The sequence below is a fragment of the Dasypus novemcinctus genome, chromosome 13, assembly GCF_030445035.2.
Source record: "Dasypus novemcinctus isolate mDasNov1 chromosome 13, mDasNov1.1.hap2, whole genome shotgun sequence".
NCBI classification, from domain to species: domain Eukaryota; kingdom Metazoa; phylum Chordata; class Mammalia; order Cingulata; family Dasypodidae; genus Dasypus; species Dasypus novemcinctus.
The window spans coordinates 30,898,339-30,923,704 of record NC_080685.1 but is presented as its reverse complement, the minus strand read 5'-3'; the positions used below and the strand labels follow the sequence as shown (position 1 = coordinate 30,923,704).

General features: G+C 38.8%; 1 protein-coding gene across 7 annotated transcripts in view; it reads left to right on the top strand.

Moving 5' to 3' along the window:
- The window catches only part of ASH1L (ASH1 like histone lysine methyltransferase), a 320,979-nt gene that overhangs the window by 270,458 nt on the left and 25,155 nt on the right, over nt 1–25,366 (top strand). For all 7 annotated transcript variants that reach the window (XM_058309826.2, XM_058309824.2, XM_058309821.1 and 4 more), the window contains 3 exons: nt 22,082–22,190; nt 22,598–22,765; nt 22,914–23,008. In XM_058309826.2, coding sequence (XP_058165809.1) covers nt 22,082–22,190; nt 22,598–22,765; nt 22,914–23,008 — 372 coding nt within the window. The remainder of the gene's footprint in view (nt 1–22,081; nt 22,191–22,597; nt 22,766–22,913; nt 23,009–25,366) is intronic.

Genomic DNA, 25,366 nt, shown 5'->3' with positions numbered 1-25,366 from the left:
GTTTTCTCTTTCAGTAACCTAATTATATCATAGCACTGTCTTCTTGCCTCCATGGTTTCTTAAAAGAAATCTGAACCAAGTTACTGGGTGTCCTTTGTATGTATGTGATGGTTTGCTTCTCCCTTGCCACTCTAAGAATTTTCTCTTTATTTTTGACATTTGACATTCTGAGTCTTGGAGTAGGTCTATTCAGATTTACTCTGATTGGGGTATGGTTAGTTTTTTGGACATGTAAGTTCATTTCTTTCATGAGACTTGGGAAATTTCCAGCTATTATTTCCTCACATACTCTTTTTGCCCCTTTTCCCTTTTCTTTTCATTCTGGAACTCCCATGACCAAAAAGAGTGGAAAAAAAAAAGACAAAAATATGATATATGAAAATCAAAGAATAAAATGGTGGAAGTAAATAGTGTATTTACAGTAATATCACTGAATGTGAATTGATTAAACTCCCCATTCAAAAGATACAGTCTGACAGAATGGATTAAAAAACATGAGCCATCCATATGCTTCTTCCAAGAAACTCACCTCAGACCCAGGGATACAAAATGGCTGAAAGTGAAAGGTTGGAAAAACATACTGCATGTGAATAGTAACCAAAAAAGAGCAGGAGTAGCTATACTAGTATCAGAAAAAAAAAAAGAAAGAAAAAAATAAATAAAAAGAAAAAAAAATACTTTAAATGCAAAAAAGTTATAAGAGATACAGAAGGCCATTATATATTAATAAAAGGGACAATCCATCAGGAAGATATAACAGTCATAAATATGCACCTAACCAGGGTGCATCAAAATATTATACCTGAGACAAATTCTGGGAAAACTGAGGGAAGAAGTAGACATATCTACAATAAATGTCAGAGACTTCAACACCCCGCTCACATCATTAGATAGAATATCTAGGCTGAAGGCCAACAAGGAAACAGAGAACTTGAACAATATGATAAACGAGTTAGACCTAACAGGCATATTAGAACACTGCATCCAAACTCAGCAGACTATACGTTCTTCTCAAGTGCCCATGAATCTTTCTCCAGGACAGACCACCTGTTATGGCACAGTGCAGCTCTCAATAAATGCAAAAAGATTGGAATTATACAAAGTACTTGCAGAGATCATAATGGAACAAAACTGAAAATCAGTAACAGAGGAAAAAGTAAATTCACAAATATGTGAACGCTGAACAACACACTCCCAAATAATCAGTGAGTCAAAGAATATATTGCAAGTGAAATCAGTAAATATATTGAGACAAATGAAAATGAGAACACAAATTATCAAAACTTATGGGATTCAGTGAAGGCAGTCTTGAGAGGGAAATTTACAGCCATAAAATGCCTCTGTTTAAAAAGAAGAAAAAGCTAAACTCAAAGATTTAACTGAACAACTAGAGAAACTAGAAAAAGAACAGCAAATCAATCCCAAAGCAAGCAGAAGGAAAAAAATAATAAAGATTAAAGCAGAAATAAACAATTGAATACAAAAAATAGTAATAGAGAAAATCAAAACCAAACGCTGGTTCTTTGAGAAGATCAATAAAATTGACAAACCCCTAGCTAAACTAACACAGAAAAGGAGAGAAGATGCAAATAAATACAATCAAAAGTGAAAGGGGGGAATTACTACTGACCCCAAAGAAATAAAAAGAATCATAAGAAGATATTATGAGAAACTGTACGCCAACAAGCTAGACAACCTAGATGAAATAAACAAATTCCTAGAAATGTACAAACAACCTACAATGACACTAAAAGAAATACAAGAATTTATCAAACCAATCACATTTAAAGAGATTGAATCTGTCATCAAAAATCTTCCAAAAAAGGAAAGTCCAGGACCAGATGGCTTCACAGGTGAATTCTACCAAGATTTTCGAAAAGAATTAACACCAATCCTGTTTCAACTCTTCCAAAAAGTTGAAGGGGGGTGGGGGAGCAATTACCAAACAAATTTTATGAAGCATCACCATAATACCCAAGCTAGATAAAGATACTACATGAAAATAAAATTACAGACCAATCTCTCTAATGAACATAGATGCAAAAATTCTCAACAAGATACTTGCAAATTGAATCCAACAGCATATCAAAAAATTTATACATCATGACTAAGTGGGATTTATTCCTGGTATGCAAGACTTGTTCAACGTAAGAAAATCAATCAACATGATATAGCACATTAACAAATTGAGGGGGGAAGAAACACATGATAATCTTAATTGATGTAGAAAAGGCATTTGACAAAATCCAGCATCCTTTTTTGTTTTGATATAAACACTTCAAAAGATAGGAATAGAAGGGAAATTCCTCAATATGATAAAAAGGCATCTGTGAAAAACCCACAGTCAGCATATGCTCAATGGGGAAAGGTTGAAGATCAGAAATAAGACAAGGACAAGGATGCCAGTGTCACCATTGTTATTCAGTATTGTGCTAGAAGTTCTAGCTAGGACAATTAGACAAGAAAAAAAAAAATTAAAGGCATCCAAATAGGAAAAGAGGAAGTAAAATTCTCACTGTTTGCAGATGACACAATCCTGTACTTGAAAAATTCTGAATTATCCCCAGCAAAGCTATGTGAACTAATGAATGAGTTCAGCAAAGTGGCAGTACACAAGATCAACATGCAATAAATCGATAATATTTTTGTATGCTAGTACTGAACAATCTGAGGAGGAAATCGGGGAAAATTCCATTTACAATAGTAGCAAAAAGACTCAAATACCTAGGGATTAATTTAACCAAAGAAGTACAGGACCTATATTACAGAAAACTACAAAACAGTGCTAAAAACTTCTTTGAAAGACTTAAACAAATGGAAAGACATTCTTTGTTCATGGATTGGAAGAATAAATACAGCGAGGTTGTCAGTCTTACCCAAAGTGATTTATAGATTTAATGTAATACCAACCAAAATACCAAGTTACTTTAAAGAGTTAGAAAAGACAATTACTGAATTCATTTAGAAGGGTAAGTGCACCCAAATAGCCAAAAGCATTCTAAACAAGAGCAACATGGGAGGAATTTCACTGCCTGACCTTGAAACATATTACAAAGCTACAGCTGTCGAAACAACATGGTACTCTTTGTGGAAGTTGTTGTGGCTCAAACAATTGGGTTCCTGTCTACCATATGGGAGAACCTGGGTTTGATTCCCAGGGTCTCCTGGTGAAGGAGAGCTGGCCTGCACAGAGAGCTGATATAACAAAAAAAGAGGCACAGAGGAAAAAACAATGAGAAACACAACAAACCAGGTAGCTGAGGTATCTCAAGCAATTGAGTGCCTCTCTCCCATGTCAGATCCCTCGATAGGTTCCCAGTATCTCCTAAAGAGAAGACAAGCAGACAAAGAACATGCAGCAAATAGACACAGAGAGCAGACAGCAAGCACAAGCGGTGGCAGGGTTTAGGGTGGGAGGATAAATAAAATAAATCTTTAAAAAAAGAGAGAGCATGGTACTGGCATAAAGATAGACACATTGATCAGTGGAATAGAATTGAGAATCCAGAAATAAACCTCACGTATACTCAACTGGTTTTTTACAAACCCACCAAGTTAATGTTAACAGGGAAAAACATTTCTTCAACAAATGGTGCTGGGAAGCAGACCTGGCCCAACGGATAGGGCACCCACCAACCACATGGGAGGTCCACAGTTCAAACCCTGGGCCTCCTTGACCCATGTGGAGCTGGCCCATGCACAGTGCTGATGCGCGCAAGGAGTGCTGTGCCACGCAGGGGTATCCCCTGCGTAGGAGAGCCCCACGCGCAAGGAGTGCACCTCATAAGGAGAGCCGCCCAGCGCGAAAGAAAGTGCAGCCTGCCCAAGAATGGCGCCACACACACGGAGAGCTGACACAACAAGATGACACAACAAAAAGAAACACAGATTCCCAGTGCCACTGATAAGGATAGAAACGGTCACAGAAGAACACACAGCGAATGGACACAGAGAGCAGACAACAGGGGAGGCAGGGGGAAAGGGGAGAGAAATAAATAAATAAATCTTTAAAAACAACTGACAACAAATGGTGCTGGGACAACTGGATATCTATAACCAAAAGAATGAAAGAGTACCCCTAGCTTACTCTCTATACAAAAATCAATTCAACATGGATCAAAGACCTAAATATAAAAGCCAGGACCATAAACTACTAAAAGATAATATAGGGAAACATCTTCAAGACCTTGTAGTAGGCGGTGGACTTGACCCAGTGATTAGGGCGTCCGTCTGCCACATGGGAGGTCCGTGGTTCAAACTCCGGGCCTCCTTGACCCATGTGGAGCTGGCCCATGCACAGTGCTGATGAGCGCAAGGAGTGCCGTGCCACGCAGGGGTGTCCGCGCGTAGGGGAGCCCCACGTGCAAGGAATGCGTCCCATAAGGAAAGCCACCCAGTGTGAAAGAAAGTGCAGCCTGCCCAGGAATGGTGCCGCACACACAGAGAGCTGACACAACAAAAAGAAACACAGATTCCCGTGCCACTGACAACAACAGAAGCGGACAAAGAAGACACAGCAAATAGACACAGAGAACAGACAATCGGGGTGGGGGTGGGGGTGGCAGGGAAGGGGAGAGAAATAAATATATAAATCTTTTAAAAATAACAAAAAAAGACCTTGTAGTACAGAAGCGGATGTGGCTCAACTGGTATAGAGCTCGCCTACCATATAAGAGGTCCAGGGTTCAAACCCAGGGCCTCTTGGCCCATGTGGTGAGCTGGCCCATGCACAGTGCTGCCATGCATAAGGAGTGCTGTGCCACGCAGGGGTGTCCCATGGGTAGGGGAGCCCCATGTGCAAAGAGTGCACCGTGGAAGGAGAGCCGCCCCTTTCAAAAAAAGTGCAGCCCACCCAGGAGTGGTACCGCACACACGGAGTGATGATGCAGCAAGTTGACGCAACAAAAAGAGGCACAGATTCCCGGTGGTGCCGAGAATGCAAGTGGACACCTAAGATCGCACAGCAAATGGACACAGAGCAGACAACGGCAGTGGGGGGAAGGGAAGAGAAATAAATTTAATGGGAAACAGACTTTGGCCCAGTGGTTAGGGCGTCCGTCTACCATATGGGAGGTCCGCGGTTCAGACCCCGGGCCTCCTCGACCCGTGTGGAGCTGGCCATGCGCAGTGCTGATGCGCGCAAGGAGTGCCGTGCCACGCAGGGGTGTCCCCCGCGTGGGGGAGTCCCCACGCGCAAGGAGTGCGCCCGTGAGGAGAGCCGCCCAGCGTGAAAGGAAAGTGCAGCTGCCCAGGAATGGCGCCGCCCACACTTCCTGTGCCGCTGACGACAACAGAAGCGGACAAAGAAACAAAAGCAGACAAAGAAACAAGACGCAACAAATAGACACCAAGAACAGACAACCAGGGGAGGGGGGGAAATTAAATAAATAAAATAAATCTTTAAAAAAAAAAATTAAGAAAAAAAAAGATCTTTGTAGTAGGTGGTGGTTTCTTGGACCTTATACCCAAAACATGTGCAACAAAAGAAAAAATAGATAAATGGGACGTCCTCAAAATTAAACACTTTTGCACCTCACAGGACTTTGTTAAAAGGGTAAAAAGGCAGCCAACTAAATGGGAGAAAATATTTAGAAATCACATATCGGATAAGGGTTTAATATCCAAAATATATAAAGAGATGTTACAACTCAACAATAAAAAGACCCAACGACCCAATTAATAAATGGACAAAGACTTGAACAGACATTTGTCCAAAGAAGGAATACAAATAGCAAAAAAAATACACATGAAGAAATGCTCAACATCACTAATGATTAGGGAAATGCCTATCAGAACTACAATGAGATATCATTTCACACTTATCAGAATGGCCAGTATTAAAAAGACAGAGACTGCAAGTGTTGGAGAGGATGTGGAGAGATAGGAACACTTATTCACTGTTGGTGGGAATGCAGAGTGGTTCAGCTACTGTGAAGGACTTTTTGGCAGTTCCTGAAGAAGTTGAATATAGATTTGCCACGTGAGCCTGCAATACCACTACTGGTATATACCCAGAAGAACTGAGAACAGCGACACAGACATCTGCACATCAATGTTCATAGCAGCATTATTCACAATTGCCAGAAGTTGGAAACAACCCAGGTATTCCATCAACTGATGAATGGATTAAAAAACTGCAGTATATTCACACAAAGGAATACTATGCAGCTGTAAGAAGAAATGAAGTAAAGCATATGACGACATGGATGAATCTAAAGGACATTATGTTGAGAGAAGCAAGCCAGGCACAAAAGGACAAATACTTATGATTGCATTACTATAAACCAAATATGTTGTATAACATATAGTATGATTTTAAAATTTTTTATAAATATCTAGTACATTTAATTGAGAAATGTATGTTTTTATTCAACTTTGTTTTCTTTTTAGTTTTTAATTATATTTTCAGTTATTAAATGTACAAAATAAAGTTTAAAAATGTATTGATATTAGGACACTTCCACTTACTTGGTTTTCTTGACCATAAGCCTGTTATGTTCCCATACCATGATTTTTTTCCAGCATGTTCCTATTTTTAGAGTCATTCTAGTTACTAAAAAATTGATAGGGAAACAAAAAAGTACATCTTTAACTTTCAAAAAAGATAATAGGGGGAAACGGACTTTGGCCCAGTGGTTAGGGCGTCCCGTCTACCACATGGGAAGTCCGCGGTTCAAGCCCCGGGCCTCCTTGACCCGTGTGGAGCTGGCCCATGCGCAGTGCTGATGCGCGCAAGGAGTGCCGTGCTACACAGGGATGTCCCCCGCGTAGGGGAGCCCCACGCGCAAGGAGTGCACCCATAAGGAGAGCCGCCCAGCGCGAAGGAGGGAGCAGCCTGCCAAGGAATGGCGCCGCCCACACTTCCCGTGCCGCTGACGACAACAGAAGCGGACAGAGAAACAAGACGCAGCAAAAAGACACAGAAAAACAGACAATCGGGGGAGGGGAGGGGAATTAAATAAAAATAAATCTTTAAAAAAAAAAAAAAAAGATAATAGGATAGAATAAACAATTTCGTAATTTTTTTAAATTGAGATATAGTTCACATAATGAAATGTGATGTTAAGTGTATATATTTTTTATATTAAGTATACATATTTTTCATTTTTACAAATGTATGCACCATATAACCCACACCCCTGAATTTATTACCCTCATCTCCAAAGCAGCCATTGATCTGACTTCTATCACCATATATTAGTTTTGCCTATTCTAAAACTTCCTATATAGGTACTCTTTTTTTTTTTTTTTTTTTTAAGATTTTATTTATTTATTTAATTTCCCCCCCTCCCCTGGTTGTCTGTTCTTGGTGTCTATTTGCTGCGTCTTGTTTCTTTGTCCGCTTCTGTTGTCGTCAGCGGCACTGGAAGTGTGGGTGGCGCCATTCCTGGGCAGGCTGCTCTTTCTTTTCACGCTGGGCAGCTTTCCTCATGGGCGCACTCCTTGCGCGTGGGGCTCCCCCACGCGGGGGACACCCCTGCGTGGCACGGCACTCCTTGCGCGCATCAGCGCTGCGCATGGCCAGCTCCACACGGGTCAAGGAGGCCCGGGGTCTTAACCGCGGACCTCCCATATGGTAGACGGACGCCCTAACCACTGGGCCAAAGTCCGTTTCCCTATATAGGTGCTCTTTTGCATCTCACTTCTTTTACTGAGAATAATGTTTTTGCAATGCCTTCATATTGTTGGGTGCATCAGTGGTTTGTTCCTTTTTTTGGAATAATGTTCCTTTGTATAAGTTCATCATAGTTTATCCATTTTCATGAACAATTTTACATTTGAAAAATTAGATAATATAAACAAATTCCTTATAAAACACACCAAAATGACACAAGAAGATATAGAAAATCTGAGCACGTCTATCAAAGAACGTGAATCTATAATCAAAACCTTCTGAGAAAAGCAGCTTCAAGGCACAGATGGTGGCGGCGGACTTGGCCCAGTGCTTAGGGCATCTGTCTACCACATGGGAGGTCCGCGGTTCAAACCCGGGCCTCCTTGATCCGTGTGGAGCTGGCTCATGTGCAGTGCTGATGCATGCAAGGAGTGCCCTGCCATGCAGGGGTGTCCCCACTTAGGGGAGCCCCATGCGCAAGGAATGCGCCCCATAAGGAGAGCCACCCAACGTGAAAGAAAGTGCAGCCTGCCCAGGAATGGTGCCGCACACACGGAGAGCTGACACAATAAGATGATGCAACAAAAAGAAACACAGATTCCCGTGCCACTGACAACAACAGAAGCGGACAAAGAAGACACAGCAAATAGACACAGAGAACAGACAACTAGGGTGGGGGCAGAAAGGGATAGAAATAAATAAATCTTTTTTTAAAAAAGGCACAGATGGCTTTAATGATAATTCTTCGACATATTTAAAGAAAAAAATAATACCAATACTACCCATCTCATATCAACTCTTTCATTTTATGAAGCTAGTATAACTTTGATCTAAAACCTAATAAGGGGGAAGTGGACTTGGCCCAGTGGTTAGGGCATCCATCTACCACATGGGAGGTCTGTGGTTCAAACCCCAGGCCTCCTTGACCCGCATGGTGCTGGCCCCTGTGCAGTGCTGATGTGCGCAAGGAGTGCCGTGCCACATGGGGGTGTCCCTCGCATAGGGGAGCCCCATGTGCAAGGAGCGCACCCTGCAAGGAGAGCCACCCCGCGCAAAAAAAGTGCAGCCTGCCCAGGAGTGGTGCCACACACACAGAGACCTGACACAGCAAGATGATGCAACAAAAAGAGACACAGATTCCCAGTGCCGCTGACAAGAATGCAAGCGGACACACAACACACAGCAAATGGACACACAGCAAAAATAGGGGGGAGGGGGAAAGAGAAATAAATAAAAGATCTTTAAAATAAATAAAACCTAGTAAGAATGTTAAAAGAAAGGAAAAGTATAGTCCAATATTTCCCATGAATATGGATACAGAAATCCTAAATAAAATATTGGCAAATCAGTGTGTAAGAAGATTAATGCATAATGACCAAATGGGATTTATTCCAGGATTGTACGGTTGATTGGTTTAGCATTCAAACTCAATCATGTAATTTACCTCATGAATAAAGACCCAAAAAATCCATATGATTATCTAAAGAATGTAAGAAAAGCATTTGAGGGAAACGGACTTTGGCCCAGTAGTTAGGGCGTCCGTCTACCACATGGGAGGTCCGCGGTTCAAGCCCCGGGCCTCCTTGACCCGTGTGGAGCTGGCCCATGCGCAGTGCTGATGCGCGCAAGGAGTGCCGTGCTACACAGGGGTGTCCCCCCGCGTAGGGGAGCCCCACGCGCAAGGAGTGCACCCATAAGGAGAGCCGCCCAGCGCGAAGGAGGGAGCAGCCTGCCGAGGAATGGCGCCGCCCACACTTCCCGTGCCGCTGACGACAACAGAAGCGGACAAAGAAACAACACTCAGCAAAGAGACACAGAAAACAGACAACAGGGGGAGAGGAGGGGAATTAAATAAATAAAAATAAATCTTTAAAAAAAAAAGAAAAGAAAAGCATTTGACAAAATTCAACATTCATTCATAAAACTTTAAACAAACTAGGAATAAAAGAGAACTTCCTTAATCTCCTAAAGGAAACATTTAAGAAATAAGGATGTACACTATCACCACTTGTATTCCACATTATGCTGGAAGTTCTAACCAATGCAAATAGGAAAAGGGGAAAAAAATATTATAAGATTCATAATGAAGGAATTGTGGGAAGATGGCAGAGTAGGAAGTTCCAGAAATCAGTCCTGCCACCAAAACAGCTGTTGAACTGGTAGGAACTATCTGAATTAACTATTTTGACTGTAATGGAACATTGCACAGCCTCCAAGGGAATAGGTGGAGGAAGAGACCAGTAAATTGCAGAAAATGTTTGTGTATTTCACACTTGATGCAGTGGCTACTATTCCCCACCCCCCAACTCTTAATCAGGGGGCCCTAAATAGTTAAACAAACTTGAAAATAACAGGTTTAGAGGGCTCACACTTCCTGATTTTATGTATATATATATTTATATATATATAAAGCTGTAGTAATTAAGACAGAGTGGTACTAGCATAAGGATAGACATATAGATCAGTGAAATAGAATTGAGAATCCAAAGAGAAATCCACATCTACAGCCATTTGATTCTCAAAAAATGATGCTGGGACAATTAGAAATTTACATGCAAAATAAAAAATATGGACTCCTACCCATACAGAAAAATTAATTCAAAATGGATCAACAACCTATAAGAGCTAATACTATAAAACTCTGAAAAGAAAAATAGGGAAATATCTCCAGGATCTTGAAGTAGGCAATGTTTTTTTAGATTTTATACCAAATGCATGAGCAACAAAAGCAACAAAAGAAAAAGTAGATAAAATGCACATCATCAAAATTAAAAACTTTTTTAACAAATAATTTTTGATACATATTAATAAAGCATACAGTTCATCCAAAGTGAACAATCAATGATATTTGGTATAATCACAGAGTTGCTCATTCATCACTGCAATCATTAGAGCATTTTCATTATTTTAACAGTAATAATAGACAAGAAAATTCTTCACCTCTCAGTCTCTCTGTGGTTCCCCTACTGTACATAAAATTAAAAATTTTTGTGCAGCATAGGATTTCACCAAGAAGGTGAAAAAACAACCTATAGAATGGGAGAAAATATTTGGGAGCCATATATCTGACAAATGTTTAATATCCAGAATATATTTTAAAAAAAGAAACAAAAAGCAGCTCTACAACAAAAAAAAACAACCCAATTTTAAAAATGGGTCAAGGATTTGAATAGACATTTCTCCAAAAGAGATAAATTCAAATGGCCAATAAGTATATGAAGTGATGTTCAACTGTTAAAAGAAATGCAAATCAAAACTACAGTGAGTTACCACTTCACATCTACTAGGATTATTACAAAACCTGAAAATAATAAGTGTAGGAGAGGATAGGAACCCTTTACATTGTTGGTGGAAATGTAAAATGGTACAACCACTGTGGAAAACAGTTTGGTGGTCCTCAGAAAGTTAAATATAGAATTATCATATGACCTGGCAACTCCACTCCTAGGTATATACCCAAGGAACTGGAAGTGGGTACTTGAACTGATACTTGTATTTCAGCATTCATCACAGCATTATTCATAATAGGCGAAAGTGTCTGTCAACAGATAAATGGATAAATAAAATGTGGTGTATCCATACAGCGGAATAATATTCAGCTATAAAAAGTGAAAGTACTGGTATATGCTACCACAGAGATGAACCTTGGAGACATCATATTGAGTGAAATCAGCCAGACATAAAAAAACAGCTACTACATGATATATTTTATATGAAATACTTGGAATAAGCAAATTCATTCATAAAGACAGCAGAATAGGGGTGACCAAGGTTAGAGGGAGGGGAACATGAGTTTTGGTTTGGGATGATGAAAATAATCTGGAAATAGTAGTGCAAGTAATATAGTATTGTCAATGTACTTAAGGTCAAGAATTGTCTACTAAAAATGGTCAATGATTTTTATAAAGGTATGTTTTACCACAACTAAAACTTAATGATGTATGTATATATGTGTACACACATATATATATATCCTGGACCAGAAAAAAAGGACACTAATGAGACATTTGGAAAATTTGAATAAGGTTTGTAGTTTCGATAATACTATTTTAGCAATATTGATGTCCTATTCTTGGTAATTGGGCTGTGGTTACATAAGATGTTAACATCTGGGAACTCTGGATAAAGGGTATGTGGGAATTCTGTATGTTACTTTTGCAATGTTTTTGTAAATTTGAAGTTTTTTCAAAATGACAAGATAACTAAAAAATTATTGAAGAAAAATTATTATGTTTGGGACAAAAAGAAATAAAGTGTACACTCAAGGACCAAAGCCGAAGAAACAAAGATTAGAAATGAAATTTTTTTTTTTTAATTGAAAGTGTTTTTCATATGACTTTTCTTTTTTTTTTTTTTTTTTTTTTCCAAGACTTATTTTTATTTATTTAATTCCCCTCCCCTCTCCCGGTTGTCTGTTTTCTGTGTCTTTTTGCTGCGTCTTGTTTCTTTGTCCGCTTCTGTTGTCGTCAGCGGCACGGGAAGTGTGGGTGGCGCCATTCCTGGGCAGGCTGCACTTTCCTTCGCGCTGGGCGGCTCTCCTTACAGGTGCACTCCTTGCGCGTGGGGCTCCCCTACGCGGGGGACACCTCTGTGTGGCAGGGCACTCCTTGCGCGCATCAGCACTGCGCATGGGCCAGCTCCACACGGGTCAAGGAGGTACGCGGTTTGAACCACAGACCTCCCGTGTGGTAGACGGACGCCCTAACCACTGGGCCAAAGTCCGTTTCCCCAGAAATGAAAATTTTAAACTTATTTTTCACAGATGACATGATCATGTACATGAAAAAAATAAAAAATAAAAAAGGACTCTACCTACTGCTAGAAATAAGCATGTAAACCTATAACTTCTTTAATTAAAAAAATATAACTTTTTTTAAAAATGTAGCAAGATTGGAAATAAGGTCAATAAATAAAAATCAGTATGTTGAATGTATTTCAGTATATTAGCAATAGCCAAGTAGAAAGTAAAATTTTTAAAAATATTTCTTTTTTATGAATAGCTTCATAAAATATTAAACATCTAGGAATAAATCTAATGCAAGGGTTTTTGTGGGGGTTTTTTGTTTGGGTTTTTTTTTTTAAGATTTATTTTCTTTTATTTCTCCCCACCCACCACCCCAGTTGTCTGTTCTCTGTGTCTATTTGCTGCATGTACTTTGTCCGCTTCTGTTGTCAGCGGCACGGGAATCTGTGTTTCTTTTTGTTGCGTCATCTTGTTGTGTCAGCTCTCCGTGTGTGCGGCGCCATTCTTGGGCAGGCTGAACTTTCTTTCGCACTGGGCGGCTCTCCTTATGGGGCACACTCCTTGTGGGGCTCCCCTATGCGGGGACACCCCTGTGTGGCACGACACTCCTTGCATGCATCAGCACTGCGCATGGACCAGCTCCACATGGGTCAAGGAGGCCCGGGGTTTGAACCGCGGACCTCCCGTGTAGTAGGCAGACACCCTATCCATTGGACCAAGTCCACTTCCCTGAAAACTTTGAGACATTTCTGAGGGAAATTAAAGACCTAAATTAATGCAGAAATATGCCATGTTCACTGGTCAGAAATCACACTATTTGTAGGATGTCATTTCTTCTCAAATGATCTATAAAATCCAATTGAATTTTAATATTTATGGAAAGTGACAAACTGATTCTGTGATATATGTGGAAATTCAAATGACTTAGAAAAGCCCAGATAATCTTGAAGAAAAATAAAATTTAAGGACTTTCCCTACCAGATTTCAAGGATTAATATAAAAGTACACTAAAAAAAAAGTTTAAAAAAAGAGAACATATAAAAATGGCTGGGGAACTAATGTAGCTCAAGCAGTTGTGTGCCTTCTTCCCACATGGGAGGTCTGGGATTCCGTTCCCAGTGCCCCCTAAAAACAACAAGCAAACAAATGAAAAAAAACAACTCGGGAGTGGATGTAGCTCAGTGGTTGAATGCCGGCTTCCCACATATGAGGTCCAGGTTCAAGGCCCAGCCCCACCACCTCAAAAAAAAAAAAAAAAAAAGGCCAATAAAGATAGAAAAGGTACTAATATAATTAGTCATCAAAGAAGTATTAACTAAACCACATTGAGAAACCACTACATACTCTCCAAAATGGCTGAAATTCCAAAGTGTTGGGAAAATGTTTGGGAATACATTCTAAAGTTCAGTATACCCAGTGACCCAGCGATCCCACTCTCAGGTATGTCTCTTAACAGAAATAAGCATTTATGTTCAAAAGATATGTGCAAAAATGTTCATAAAAGATTTTATGCATAATAGCTAACATCACACAACCCAAATGTTTATCAGCAATAGAATATATAAATTGTGGTATATTTGTACAATAGAATACTACACAGCAATGAAAACAAACTGCTGATAAAAGAAAGCACAGGATAATATTGAAAAAAAGTCGGGCATAAAAAAGTACGTTCTATAGAGTATAGTCTGTTTGATTCCATTTATTTGAAATTTGAAACAGGCAAAACTAATCTATGGTGATAGAAGTCAGAATAGTGGCAATTCTTTGTGAGCAGGCTACTGGTTGGGAAGAAAGAGACGCTTTCTGGGATATTTGAAATGTTTTGTATCAGAATCTAGATATGGTTACACAGGTGCATACATATGTAAAAAATTCAGTGAGTTGTACACTTAAGATTTCCTTACTTTCTGTAAGTTATACCAAAAAACTATTTTAATACAAGACATAATGAATATTATGGACTATGGTATAAACCAGGGGTCAGCAAATTTCTTCTGGAAAAGATCAGGTTGGAAATATTTTCGGTTTTGTAAGCTATGGGGTCTCTTTTGCAACTACAAATACTCAACTCCACCAATGTAGTACAAAAGCAACCATAAACAATATGGAACGAATGGGTGTAACTGTGCTCCAATAAAACCTTATTTACAAGGGATGGGGAAGTTGGCCTGTGGACCATAGTGTGCTGACTCCTAGTATAGACTAAAAGTTCTGTCTGAATTCAGGAAAAAGTACCAGGAACTGGAGATGCTAGAGAAGGTTACATATAATAATGTAGGCTCCAAGTTAAACCTTGAAATTTGGTTATATTCCATATTGACACAAAACAGGAAAGAAGAGAAACTGTGGGTCAAACAGCCTGATTTTGTATTTTTTTTAACAAATCAATTTTATTGATTATCAATAAAGCTTACAATTCATCCAAAGTATACAATCAGTGGTATTTGGTATAATATAGTTTTGCATTTATCACTTCAGTCATTATTAGAGCATTTTCATTATAATTTCAGTAATAATAATAAACAGTAACAGACAAACAAAATTCTTTACCTTTTCCTTTCAGTCTCTCTCTCCTTCCCCTGCTGTACATAGCTGCTTTTTTCTGGCTCTTCTTCCACAATTATTTATTTACTTGTTAAGCCATTTAATTGAGATGTATGCACATACCATAAGATCTATCCAAAGTATATAATCAGTGGCTTTTAGTATAATCACAATGTTGTGTGTTCATCACCACAAAAAATTTTAGAACAATTTCATTACTCCAAAAGAAAAACTCCACACCCTTTAGCAGCCCTCCATGACTACTAATTTCATCTTTATACATGGATTTAAATTTACATATATGAATGGAATCGTACAAGTCGTACTTCTAAGTAGTCTAGTTTCTTTCACTTAGCATAATGTTTTTTCCCTCTGATATTAACATCTTATAGTATTAACATGTATTTGTTCAGCTTCAGAGAAAAAGTCATACATACAAATTTACCCATATTCATATTTCACAGGTGTTTTTACTATGCTATACAGTTCCATGTTATATTTTTTAGATTTCCTTTTAGTAATATACATGACCTTAGACTTTCTATTTAAACGCCTTTCATACCCACATGATAGTACTGCTAGTTACAAACATTGTGTTGGGCTTTCACCTTTTCCTTGCATTTCCAAATATTAGTACATATCATTTTTTCCCAATTCTACACAATAATAACCCTCAGCTTTACAATCTCTAATCTTGTTCTATTTTCTGGTGATGCATATTCAAGTTATTAACTCCATGAGATTACATGATATATTTAGTTCATAGTAGTGCAGTCATACAGTATTTGTCCTTTTGTGTCTGGATTGCTTCACTCAACATAATGTCCTCCAGGTTCATCCATGTTCTCTTATGCTTTATGACTTCATTTCTTCTTACAGCTACATAATATGCCATTGTGTGGAATACACCACAGTTTGGACACCTGAGTTGTTTCCAACTTGGCAATCATGAATAACGCTGCTGTGACATCAGTTTACAAATGTCTATTCATATCAATGCTCTCAATTCCTCTGGGTGTACTCCCAGTAGTGGTATTGCAGGTCATGTGGCAAATCTGTATTCAAATTCTTTAGGAACTGCCCAACAGTCGTCCACAGTGACTGTACCATTCTACATTCCCACCAACAGTGAATAGTGTTCCTATCTCTCCATAAAGACATAGCTTTTTAATAGTGGTCGTTCTGATAGGTGTGAAATGATACCTCATTTTAGTTTTGATATGCATTTCCCTAATCATGAGTGATGTTAAACATTTTTTTCTGTTTTTTTTTTTTTAGCCATTTGTATTTCTCCTTTGGACAAATATCTATGCAAGTCTTTTGCCCATTTTTAAATTGGGTAGTTTGCCCTTTTTTTATTGAGTTGTATCTTCTCTTTACATATCTTGGATATTAAACCCTTATCAAATAGATGGTTTCCAAATATTTTCTCCCATTGAGTCGGCTGCCTTTTCAACCTTTTGACAAAGCCCTACAAGGTGCAAAAGTGTTTAAATTTGAGGAGGTCCCATTTATCTGTTTTTTCTTTTGTTACACATGCTTTGGGTGTAAGGTCCAAGAAATCACCGCTTAGTATAAGGTCTTGAAGATGTTTCCCTACATTTTCTTATAGTAGTTTTATGGTCCTGGCTTTATATTTAGGTCTTTGATCCATTTTGAGTTGATTCTTATAGAGAGTATGAGATAGGGGTCCTCTTTCATTCTTCTGGTTATAGATACCCACTTCTCCTAGCACCTTTTGTTGAAGAGATTGTTTTATCCCATCAACATGGACTTGGTAGGTTTGGCAAAAACCAATTGCCTGTAGAAGTGAGGGTTTATTTCTGGATTCTCAAATTCTATTCCAGTAATTGTTGTTTATGTAAATACCATGCTGTTTTGACCACTGTAGCTTTGTAATATATTCCAACATCAGGCAGTGAAATTCCTCCCGCATCGCTGTTCCTTTTTAGAATGCTTTTAGGTGCACTTTGCCTTCCAAATGAATTTGGTAATTGCATTTCCTATTTCTGTAAAGTAGGCTGTTGGAATTTTGGTTGGTATTGCATTGAATCTATGAATCAGTTTGGGTAGGATTGGCATCTTCATGGTATTTAATATTCCAGTCCACGAACACAGAATGTCTTTCCATTTGTTTATGTCCTCATTGATTTCTTTAAGCATTGTTTTGTAGTTTTCTGCATATAGGTCCTGTACTTCTTTGGTTAAATTGATTCCTAGGTATTTGGGTCTTTTTGTTGCTATTGAAAGTGGAATTTTTCCCCTGGTTTCCTCCTCAGATTGTTCAGTACTAGTATACAGAAACATTACTGATTTTGGGGTGTTGCTCTTGTATCCTGCTACTTTGCTGAACTCATTCATTTGCACAACTAGCATCATCATACACGTTACAGAATTTTCTAAATACAAGATCATGCCATCCACAAATAGAGTTTTACTTCCTCTTTTCCTATTTGGATCCCTTTTATTTATTTATTTTTTTGTCTAACTGTTCTAGCTAGAACTTTTAGCACAATGTTGAATAACGATGGTGATGGGTGGGGGCGGGGGCATCCTTATCTTATTCCCTATCTTAGAGGGAAAGCTTTTAGCCTTTCCCCATTAAGTACAATGTCGGTCGTGGGTTTTTCATATATGCCCTCTATCATATTGAGGAATTTTGCTTCTATTCCTATCTTTCAAAGGGTTTTTATCAAGAAAGGATGATGGATTTTGTCTATTGCGTTTTTGGCATAGATGAAGATGATCATGTGTTTGTTTTTTTCTGGTCAGTTTGTTATGTGGTGTATTACATTAATTGATTTTCTTATGTTGAACCACCCTTGCATCACCAGAAATAAATCCCACTTGGTCATCATGTATAAGTCTTTTGATATGCTGTTGGATTCGATTTGCAAGTATTTTGTTGAGAATTTTTATATCCGTGCTCATTAGAGTGATTGGTCTGTAATTTTCTTTTCTTGTAGTGTCTTTATCTGGCTTTGGTATTAGGGTGATGCTGGCTTCCTAAAATATGTTGGCTAATTTTCTCTCCTCTTCAGTTTTTTGGAAGAGTTTAAACAGGATTGCTAATTCTCCTCAAAATGCTTGGTAGAATTCACCTGTGAGACCTTCTGGTCCTGGACTTTGCTTTGTTAGATTTTTTTCTTCTCGTCTGTTTTTTGTTTTTTCTTTAGTAGACATCAGGAACCGAACCCGGGACCTCCCATGTGGGAGGAAGGCACTCAACTGCTTAAGCCACATCCACTCCTCTGTTGGAGATTTTTGATGACTGAAACAATCCTTCAGATGTGATTGGTTTCTTAAGTTCTTGTATTTCTTGTAGCATCAGTGGAAATTGTTTGTGCATTTATAGGAATTTGTCTATTTCATCTAGATTGTCTAGTTTGTTGGAATACAGTTTTTCATAATATCCTTTTATGAACATTTTTATTTCTGTGGGGTCAGTTGTTACTTCCCCCATTTCATTTCTTATTTTATTTATTTGCATCCTCTCTTTTTTTCTTTCTTAGTTCAGCTAGGGATTTCTCAATTTTATTGATCTTCTCAAAGAACCAACTTTGGTTTTGTTGATTTTCTCTATTGTTTTTTGTTGTTCTTGATTTTCATTTATTTCTGCTCTAATCTTTATTATTTCTTTCCTTCTTGCTTTGGGAATGGTGTGCTATTTTTCTAGTTTCTCCAGTTGTTCAGTTAGACCTTTGATTTTAGCTCTTTTTTTCTTTTTTAATATAGGCATTTAGGGCTATAAATATCCCTCTCAAGACTGCCTTCGCTGTATCCCATAAGTTTTGGTAAGTCGTATTCTTGTTTTCATCTCAATATATTTACTAATTTCACTTGGAATTTCTTCTTTGACCCACTTATTACTTAGGAGTGTGTTTTTAACCTCACACATTTGCAGATTTACCTCTTTTCCTGTCTATTATTGATTTCCAGTTTCATTCCATTATGGTCTGAGAAGGTGTTTTATATAATTTCATTCTGTGTATATTTACTGAGAGCTGCATTGTGACCTAACATCCTGGAGAAAGATCCATGGGCACTTTAGAAGAATGTATAATCTGCTGAATTTGGGTTCAACATTCTGTATGTCTATTAAGTCTAGCTCATTTATCGTATTGTTCAAGCTCTGTTTCTTGTTGGTCTTCTATCTAGTTGTTCTGCCTAGTGATGTGAGTGATGTGTTGAGATGTCTGTTGTAGAGATGCCTATTTCTTCCTTCAGTTTTGCCACTTTGCCTCATGTATTTTGGGGCACCCTGGCTAGGTGCATACATATTTGTGACTGTTATATCTGCCTGTTGGATTGTCCCTTTTATTAACATGGAGCGGCCTTCTGTATCTCTTCAGACTTTTTTCTACTTAAAGTCTGTTTTGTCTGAAATTAGTCTAGCTACCCCTGCTTTTTTTTTTTTGGTTACTATTTGTGTGGAGTATCTTTCTCCAACCTTTCACTTTCCGCCACTTTGTGTCCTTGCGTCTAAGATGAGTCTCTTACAGGCAGCATATGAATGGCTCATATATTTTTATCCATTCTTTCAGCTTACATCTTTTGATTGAGGAGTTTAATCCATTCACATTCAATGATAATACTATAAATGCACTGTTTACTTCCACCCTTTTAATCTTTGGTTTTCATATGTTATATCTTATTTTTTGTGTCTTTTCACTCTTTTGGTTATCCTTTCTGCTATTCTTTCTTCTAAATTCTCCTCCAGGCCCCTCTCTCCTGTCTTTTTCTTTCAAACTGTAAGGCTTCATTTAATATTTCCTGCAAACGTGGATTCTTTTTTTATGAACTCTCTTAGTTTCTGTCTGTGAATATTTTAAATTCTCCTTCATATTTAAAGGATAATTTTGCTGGATAAAGAATTCTTGACTGGCAGTTTTTCTGTTTCAGGATCCTAATTGTATCATACCACTCTCTCCTCACCTGTATGGTTTCTGATGAGATTCCATACTAAATCTTGCTGGGCATCCTTGAATTTGATGGTTTGCTTCTCCCTTGCTGCTCTCAGAGTTTTTCACATTTTTCTTTATGCTCATTCAGTGTCTTCTTGATGTTCTTTATCTCTTTAGTTATATTGTCTTTCAACTCATTAACTTGATTTTGGAAATTTGTGTCTATCTTGTCTATTAGTTGTCTTAAATGATATGTCTCTTCTAGTGCTTTGATATATTCCTTTTCTTGGGCCATTTCTTCCATTTTCTTGGTATGGCTTGTAATTTTGTGCTGATGTCTAGACATCTGATTAGGGTGGTAAATTTACTCAGATGCTCAATTTCTCTCTCTTGTGGTATTTAGTGATGTGAGGTTTTGTGTTGCTGGTGTTTTTTGATTCTTGGTTCAGTCTGTTCTGGGTCTTTAGGATTGTCCCTGTTAGTTGCTCAAATCTGGGCCCTGTACCCAGTATTGGGTTGCAGACCTATTTCTTAAGGCGGTGGGAGGGAGGCTTTAAAGGCTTAAAAAAAGCCACTCATTTATTTTTAATTTCCTCACATGCACTTCCTTGGTCTGCCAGCAGATGGTGCTCTTTGGCAGCCCACTCTGCTCAGTGCTTTGTCAGTGTGTGTTTGCTGCAGCAGAACTGGATCAATGTGATAGAGGATCTAGCCTGGAGGCTAAGAACTTCATAATTCAAAATCTCAGAGGCAGTTCTCCAAGCTTTGCTGGCAGCCCCTTCCCTTTTCCCTGGTAGGAAATAATTCCACTCCCCTCTGTGTCTTCAACAACTGGCCTTGCTCAGTAGACAGGGAGATTGAGCTGGTCAACTTATTTTTAGTCCCTTGCCAGCCTCCAAGGCAAACAATGATGTGGCCCTGCTTGGCTAGGACACAGCAGACCAAATTTGTGTGTTACTAGCTGAGTCAGCCTTAAGACTGTGTCCCTTTCTCTCCCCTTTTCTGGGGAGGTGGATCCCTGGGGCCCTGTTTGTCTGTAGCTGCCAGCCCTGAGGCCTGAGAATTATTCAAAAATGTCTATAGGGTAGAGTAAGATGCCTGCATTTGCAGCTGTGACTTTTAACTCCCAGTTTTCCTGTTGCAATTCTTTTCCTTTACCCCTCTCTCCTCTGGGCAGTGTCCAGTCTTCCCCTGGTGTCTTAAATCCTAGAAGATTTTTTCCAGGCCATTTCTGCCTGTCCTCTAGCCATTTTTCTGAGAGAAAAGAGAGTCCCATGTCTTTCTAGTCTGCCATCTTCCCAGAAGTATAATAAGCCTGGGTTTTAATTCCTTGTGTTTGAATGCCTCTTAATTGCTGTTTGACTATGAATATTTTCTGAGTCACAAATATCTCATATAATATCTATATCCTAGGGTTGTTTTGAGGATTAATGAGATAATCTATTATCAGTATGGCATAGTTAGTAGTTAAGATTTTGAAGCTAGGCAGCCTTGACTTGAAACCTGATTTCCCCAAGTTATTAGCTGTTTGTCTCTAGGCAAGTTACTTATCCTTTCTGTACCTTAGTTTCCTTACCAATAATATAGGTTTGATATGATTCCTACTAATAGTACCTATTTCATAGTTACAGGGAGGATTAAATACGCATTTTAATACAACTAAATGCTGTAAGTAGTATGACAATCACTTAGTAAATACTATCTAGAAAAATAATTATTATATAAAGCACCTAGAATAATAATAGATGATTAATAACATATACAAGAATAAGAGAGACATTCAAGTACTTATGAGAAAGATAGACATCAGGAGGAACTGGAAGATTTTTTGTAGGTAAGCAACAGGAAATAATTTGATAAGTAGACTAAAGCCATATTATGAAGAGACTTTGAATATCAAGCAAGAAAAAAATAAGACCTATTGTAATTGACAACATCATGCATGTTCTCAAGAAAACTGATTAAGAACTATTAGTCTAGCAGTATTATACAGACTGGATAGAATAGAGGCAAGATTAAAGGTGGGCAGATTGGCCAGGAAACTTGCAGTAATACCAATACTTTATAAGAATCTAGAAAAAAAATGATTGTAATCAGAATAAAGGAGAAATAACAAATGTAGGAAAGTAGTTCATGGAAAAAATCATTAGAAATCTGAGCAATTTTATACAGAAACAAAGGCAGTTTTGAAGTCAGTTATTGTATTCTAGTTTTCAAGCATGATATTAAGGATCCCTGCTTTTTAAATTCTGGTCTTTTTTCTCTTTTTAGGTCTGTTAATGGTGTATACCGAATTGGATTATATGCTCTTAAAGACATGCCAGCTGGAACCGAACTCACTTACGATTACAACTTTCATTCCTTTAATGTTGAGAAACAGGTAAGAATAATATACCCAAGAGGGAAATTGAACTTTCTCTCTCAGAGTAGGACCTTCAGTAAGCATTACCAACTTGGGTCTATTTAGCAGTACATAGGCAGTAACAGTTTTTCACTTTTTATTCCATCTATCCATGATTGATAGGTCTCAGTTATTCTTTCAGAACTCTGAGGAAAGAGATTTCCCAGTCATTTTTGGTCTCCAGTTATTTCTTAACTTTTCTGGCCAAATTTTACTGAAGTGTAACCTTTCTTATCTACTACATGGAAATCTATTTCTATTTGCTGTACTCCCAATCAGTTATTTTCCTCTTTATGAAAATTGCTTGTTCAAACTTCATGTTAGGTGTCCAAATCCTCAGGCATTTAGAGTGCAGGCTGAAAGAATTATTCTCTTTCCTTTTAAAGCAACTGTGTAAGTGTGGCTTTGAGAAATGTCGAGGAATCATTGGAGGCAAGAGTCAGCGCATGAATGGACTCACCAGCAGCAGCAAAAGCAGCCAGCCTATGACCACACATAAAAAGCCTGGAAGGTCAAAAGAGAAAAGGAAGTCTAAGCACAGGCTGAAGAAAAGGGTAATTAATGATCTCATGGCTTTCCCCAAACAGCTGCTTAGTGGCAATTATTAGAATAACGGTAGCATCTTTAGAGTGATTGTAATATTCTTGGAGGTGATTTCTGAGTGATCTTGTTTTTCTGCACCCTGATCCATCTGCTTTTTAGAGAGGCCACCTTTCTGAGGAGCCCAGTGAAAACATCGACACCCCAACGAGATTGACGCCCCAATTACAGATGAAGCCAATGTCCAATCGAGAGAGGTAAAAAGGAGATTGTTTTACTTGAGCTAATTATATAATGTACTTGTCAGTTTTTTTTAAAAGTTGTTATAGGAAACGGACTTTGGCCCAGTGGTTAGGGCGTCCGTCTACCACATGGGAGGTCCGCGGTTCAAACCCCGGGCCTCCTTGACCCGTGTGGAGCTGGCCATGTGCAGCGCTGATGCGCGCAAGGAGTGCCATGCCACACAGGGGTGTCCCCCGCGTAGGGGAGCCCCACGCGCAAGGAGTGCGCCCGTGAGGAGAGCCGCCCAGCGTGAAAAGAAAGAGCAGCCTGCCCAGGAATGGCGCCGCCCACACTTCCCGTGCCGCTGATGACAACAGAAGTGGACAAAGAAACAAGACGCAGCAAATAGACACCAAGAACAGACAACCAGGGGAGGGGGGGAAATTAAAATAAATAAATAAATCTTTTAAAAAAAAAAAAAAAAGAAAGAAAGCTTTAAAAAAAAAAAAGTTGTTATAGATTTGTGTAGTTGAGCCATTTCTTTAGTACAAGCAGTCTTAACCAGGGACTCAGAGGATTTGTGAACTTGATTGAGGGGGAAAAAAAGTCTTACCTAATTTCCAACTGAAATTTAGCCTTTCCTTCCATTATGTATAGGCAAAAGCAAAAAACATATAGTATTTTTTTTTTAAGTTTATTTATTTATTTCTCTCCCCCTCTCCATCGCCCCCCCTCCGTTGTCTCCTCTCTGTGTCCATTCACTGTGTGTTCTGTCTGCTGTATTCTCATCAGGAGTTACTGGGATCTTTGTCTCTTCATTGAATCATCTTGCTACATGTGTGTATCACCACTTTCCGTGTGTGTGTCACCACTCCTTGGCGGACTGCAGTTTCACGCAGGGCAGCTTTCCTTGCACAGGGGCCGCTTCTTGCACGGGTGCACACTTACGCAGGGGCATCCCTGCAGGGACCAGCACTCCTTGTGCACAGCAGCACTGTGGGTGGGCCAGTTCACCACAGGAGCCAGGAGACCCTGGGTATTGAACCTTTGGCCTCCCTATATGGTAGGCGGACGCTCTATCCATTGAGCCACATCCTCTTCCCAAACATATAGTATTAGCAATATCCATGACTTTGTCACCAATAGAAATCACAGATATTTTCATATCACATTACATATGTTACAGATATCTCAAAATATAATTTGCTTTCATCAGTATTTCAAAATTACTATGGTTGTTAGAACCCATTACTAGATTTTATCATTTAATATGTTAAGAAGTAATATATATTTCTTTCATTTTTGTTTTTAAACCATAGAAACTATTTGGTTTACTGCAACTAACTCTTTATGAGCCCTTATTCTTTGTCATAGGGAGATATTAGGCCCTGGAGGATATAAATATGAACAAGATATGGTTTCTACCTCTAGAAAATCTGTAATCTGGACAACTTCCTTCCAAGTAAAGCCTGGGCCAGAATAGAAAAACATCCCTATAATTTATGGCCACAGCCCTACAGCTATATCCTTGAAACCATGGGTGTACTTTTTTTTCCCAAATACTTACATTTTCCCTTCCCCTTACCCCCAAAACCTCTAATCTGCTTTCTGTCTCAGCAGATTTTCTGTTTCTAGCCTTCTCCTTTAAGCAGTAGCATACAATTTTTGTCCTAATGTATCTTGGTTATTTTATTTCACTGACTTTAATGTTTTCAAGGTTCTTCCATGTTGCAACATGTCTCATAACTTCATTCTTTCTTATGACTGAATAAGATTCCATTGTGTATATGTGCCACATTTTGTTTATTCATTAATTTGTTAATGGGGAAGCGGATGTTGCTCAACTGATAGAGCATCTGCCTACTATATAGGAGGTCCAGGGTTCAAACCCAGGGCCTCCTGGCCCATGTGGTGAGTGACCCACACATAGTCCTGCTGCGCACAAGGAGTGCCATCCCACGTAGGGGAGCCCTACATGCAAGAAGTGCGCCCTGCAACGAGAGCCACCCGTGTGAAAAAAGTGCAGCCCACCCAGGAGTGGCGCCGCACACACAGAGAGCTGACAACAGTAAGATAATGCAACAAAAAGAGACACAGATTCCTGGTGCTGCTGTGAATGCAAGTGGACATAGAAGAATACACAGCAAATGGACACAAGAGAGCAGAAAACGGGGGTGGGGGGACGGGAATAAATCTTTAAAAAAAGAATTGTTAATGGATGCTGAGATTGTTTCTACCTTTTGACTATAGTGTATAATGCTGCTATAATACAAGTATCTATTTGAAACCCTATTTTCACTTTTTTTGGATATGTACCTAGAAGTGGAATTGCCAGATCATGTGGCAGTTCTATATTTTAACTTTTGGAGGAACTGCCATATTGCTTTCCACAG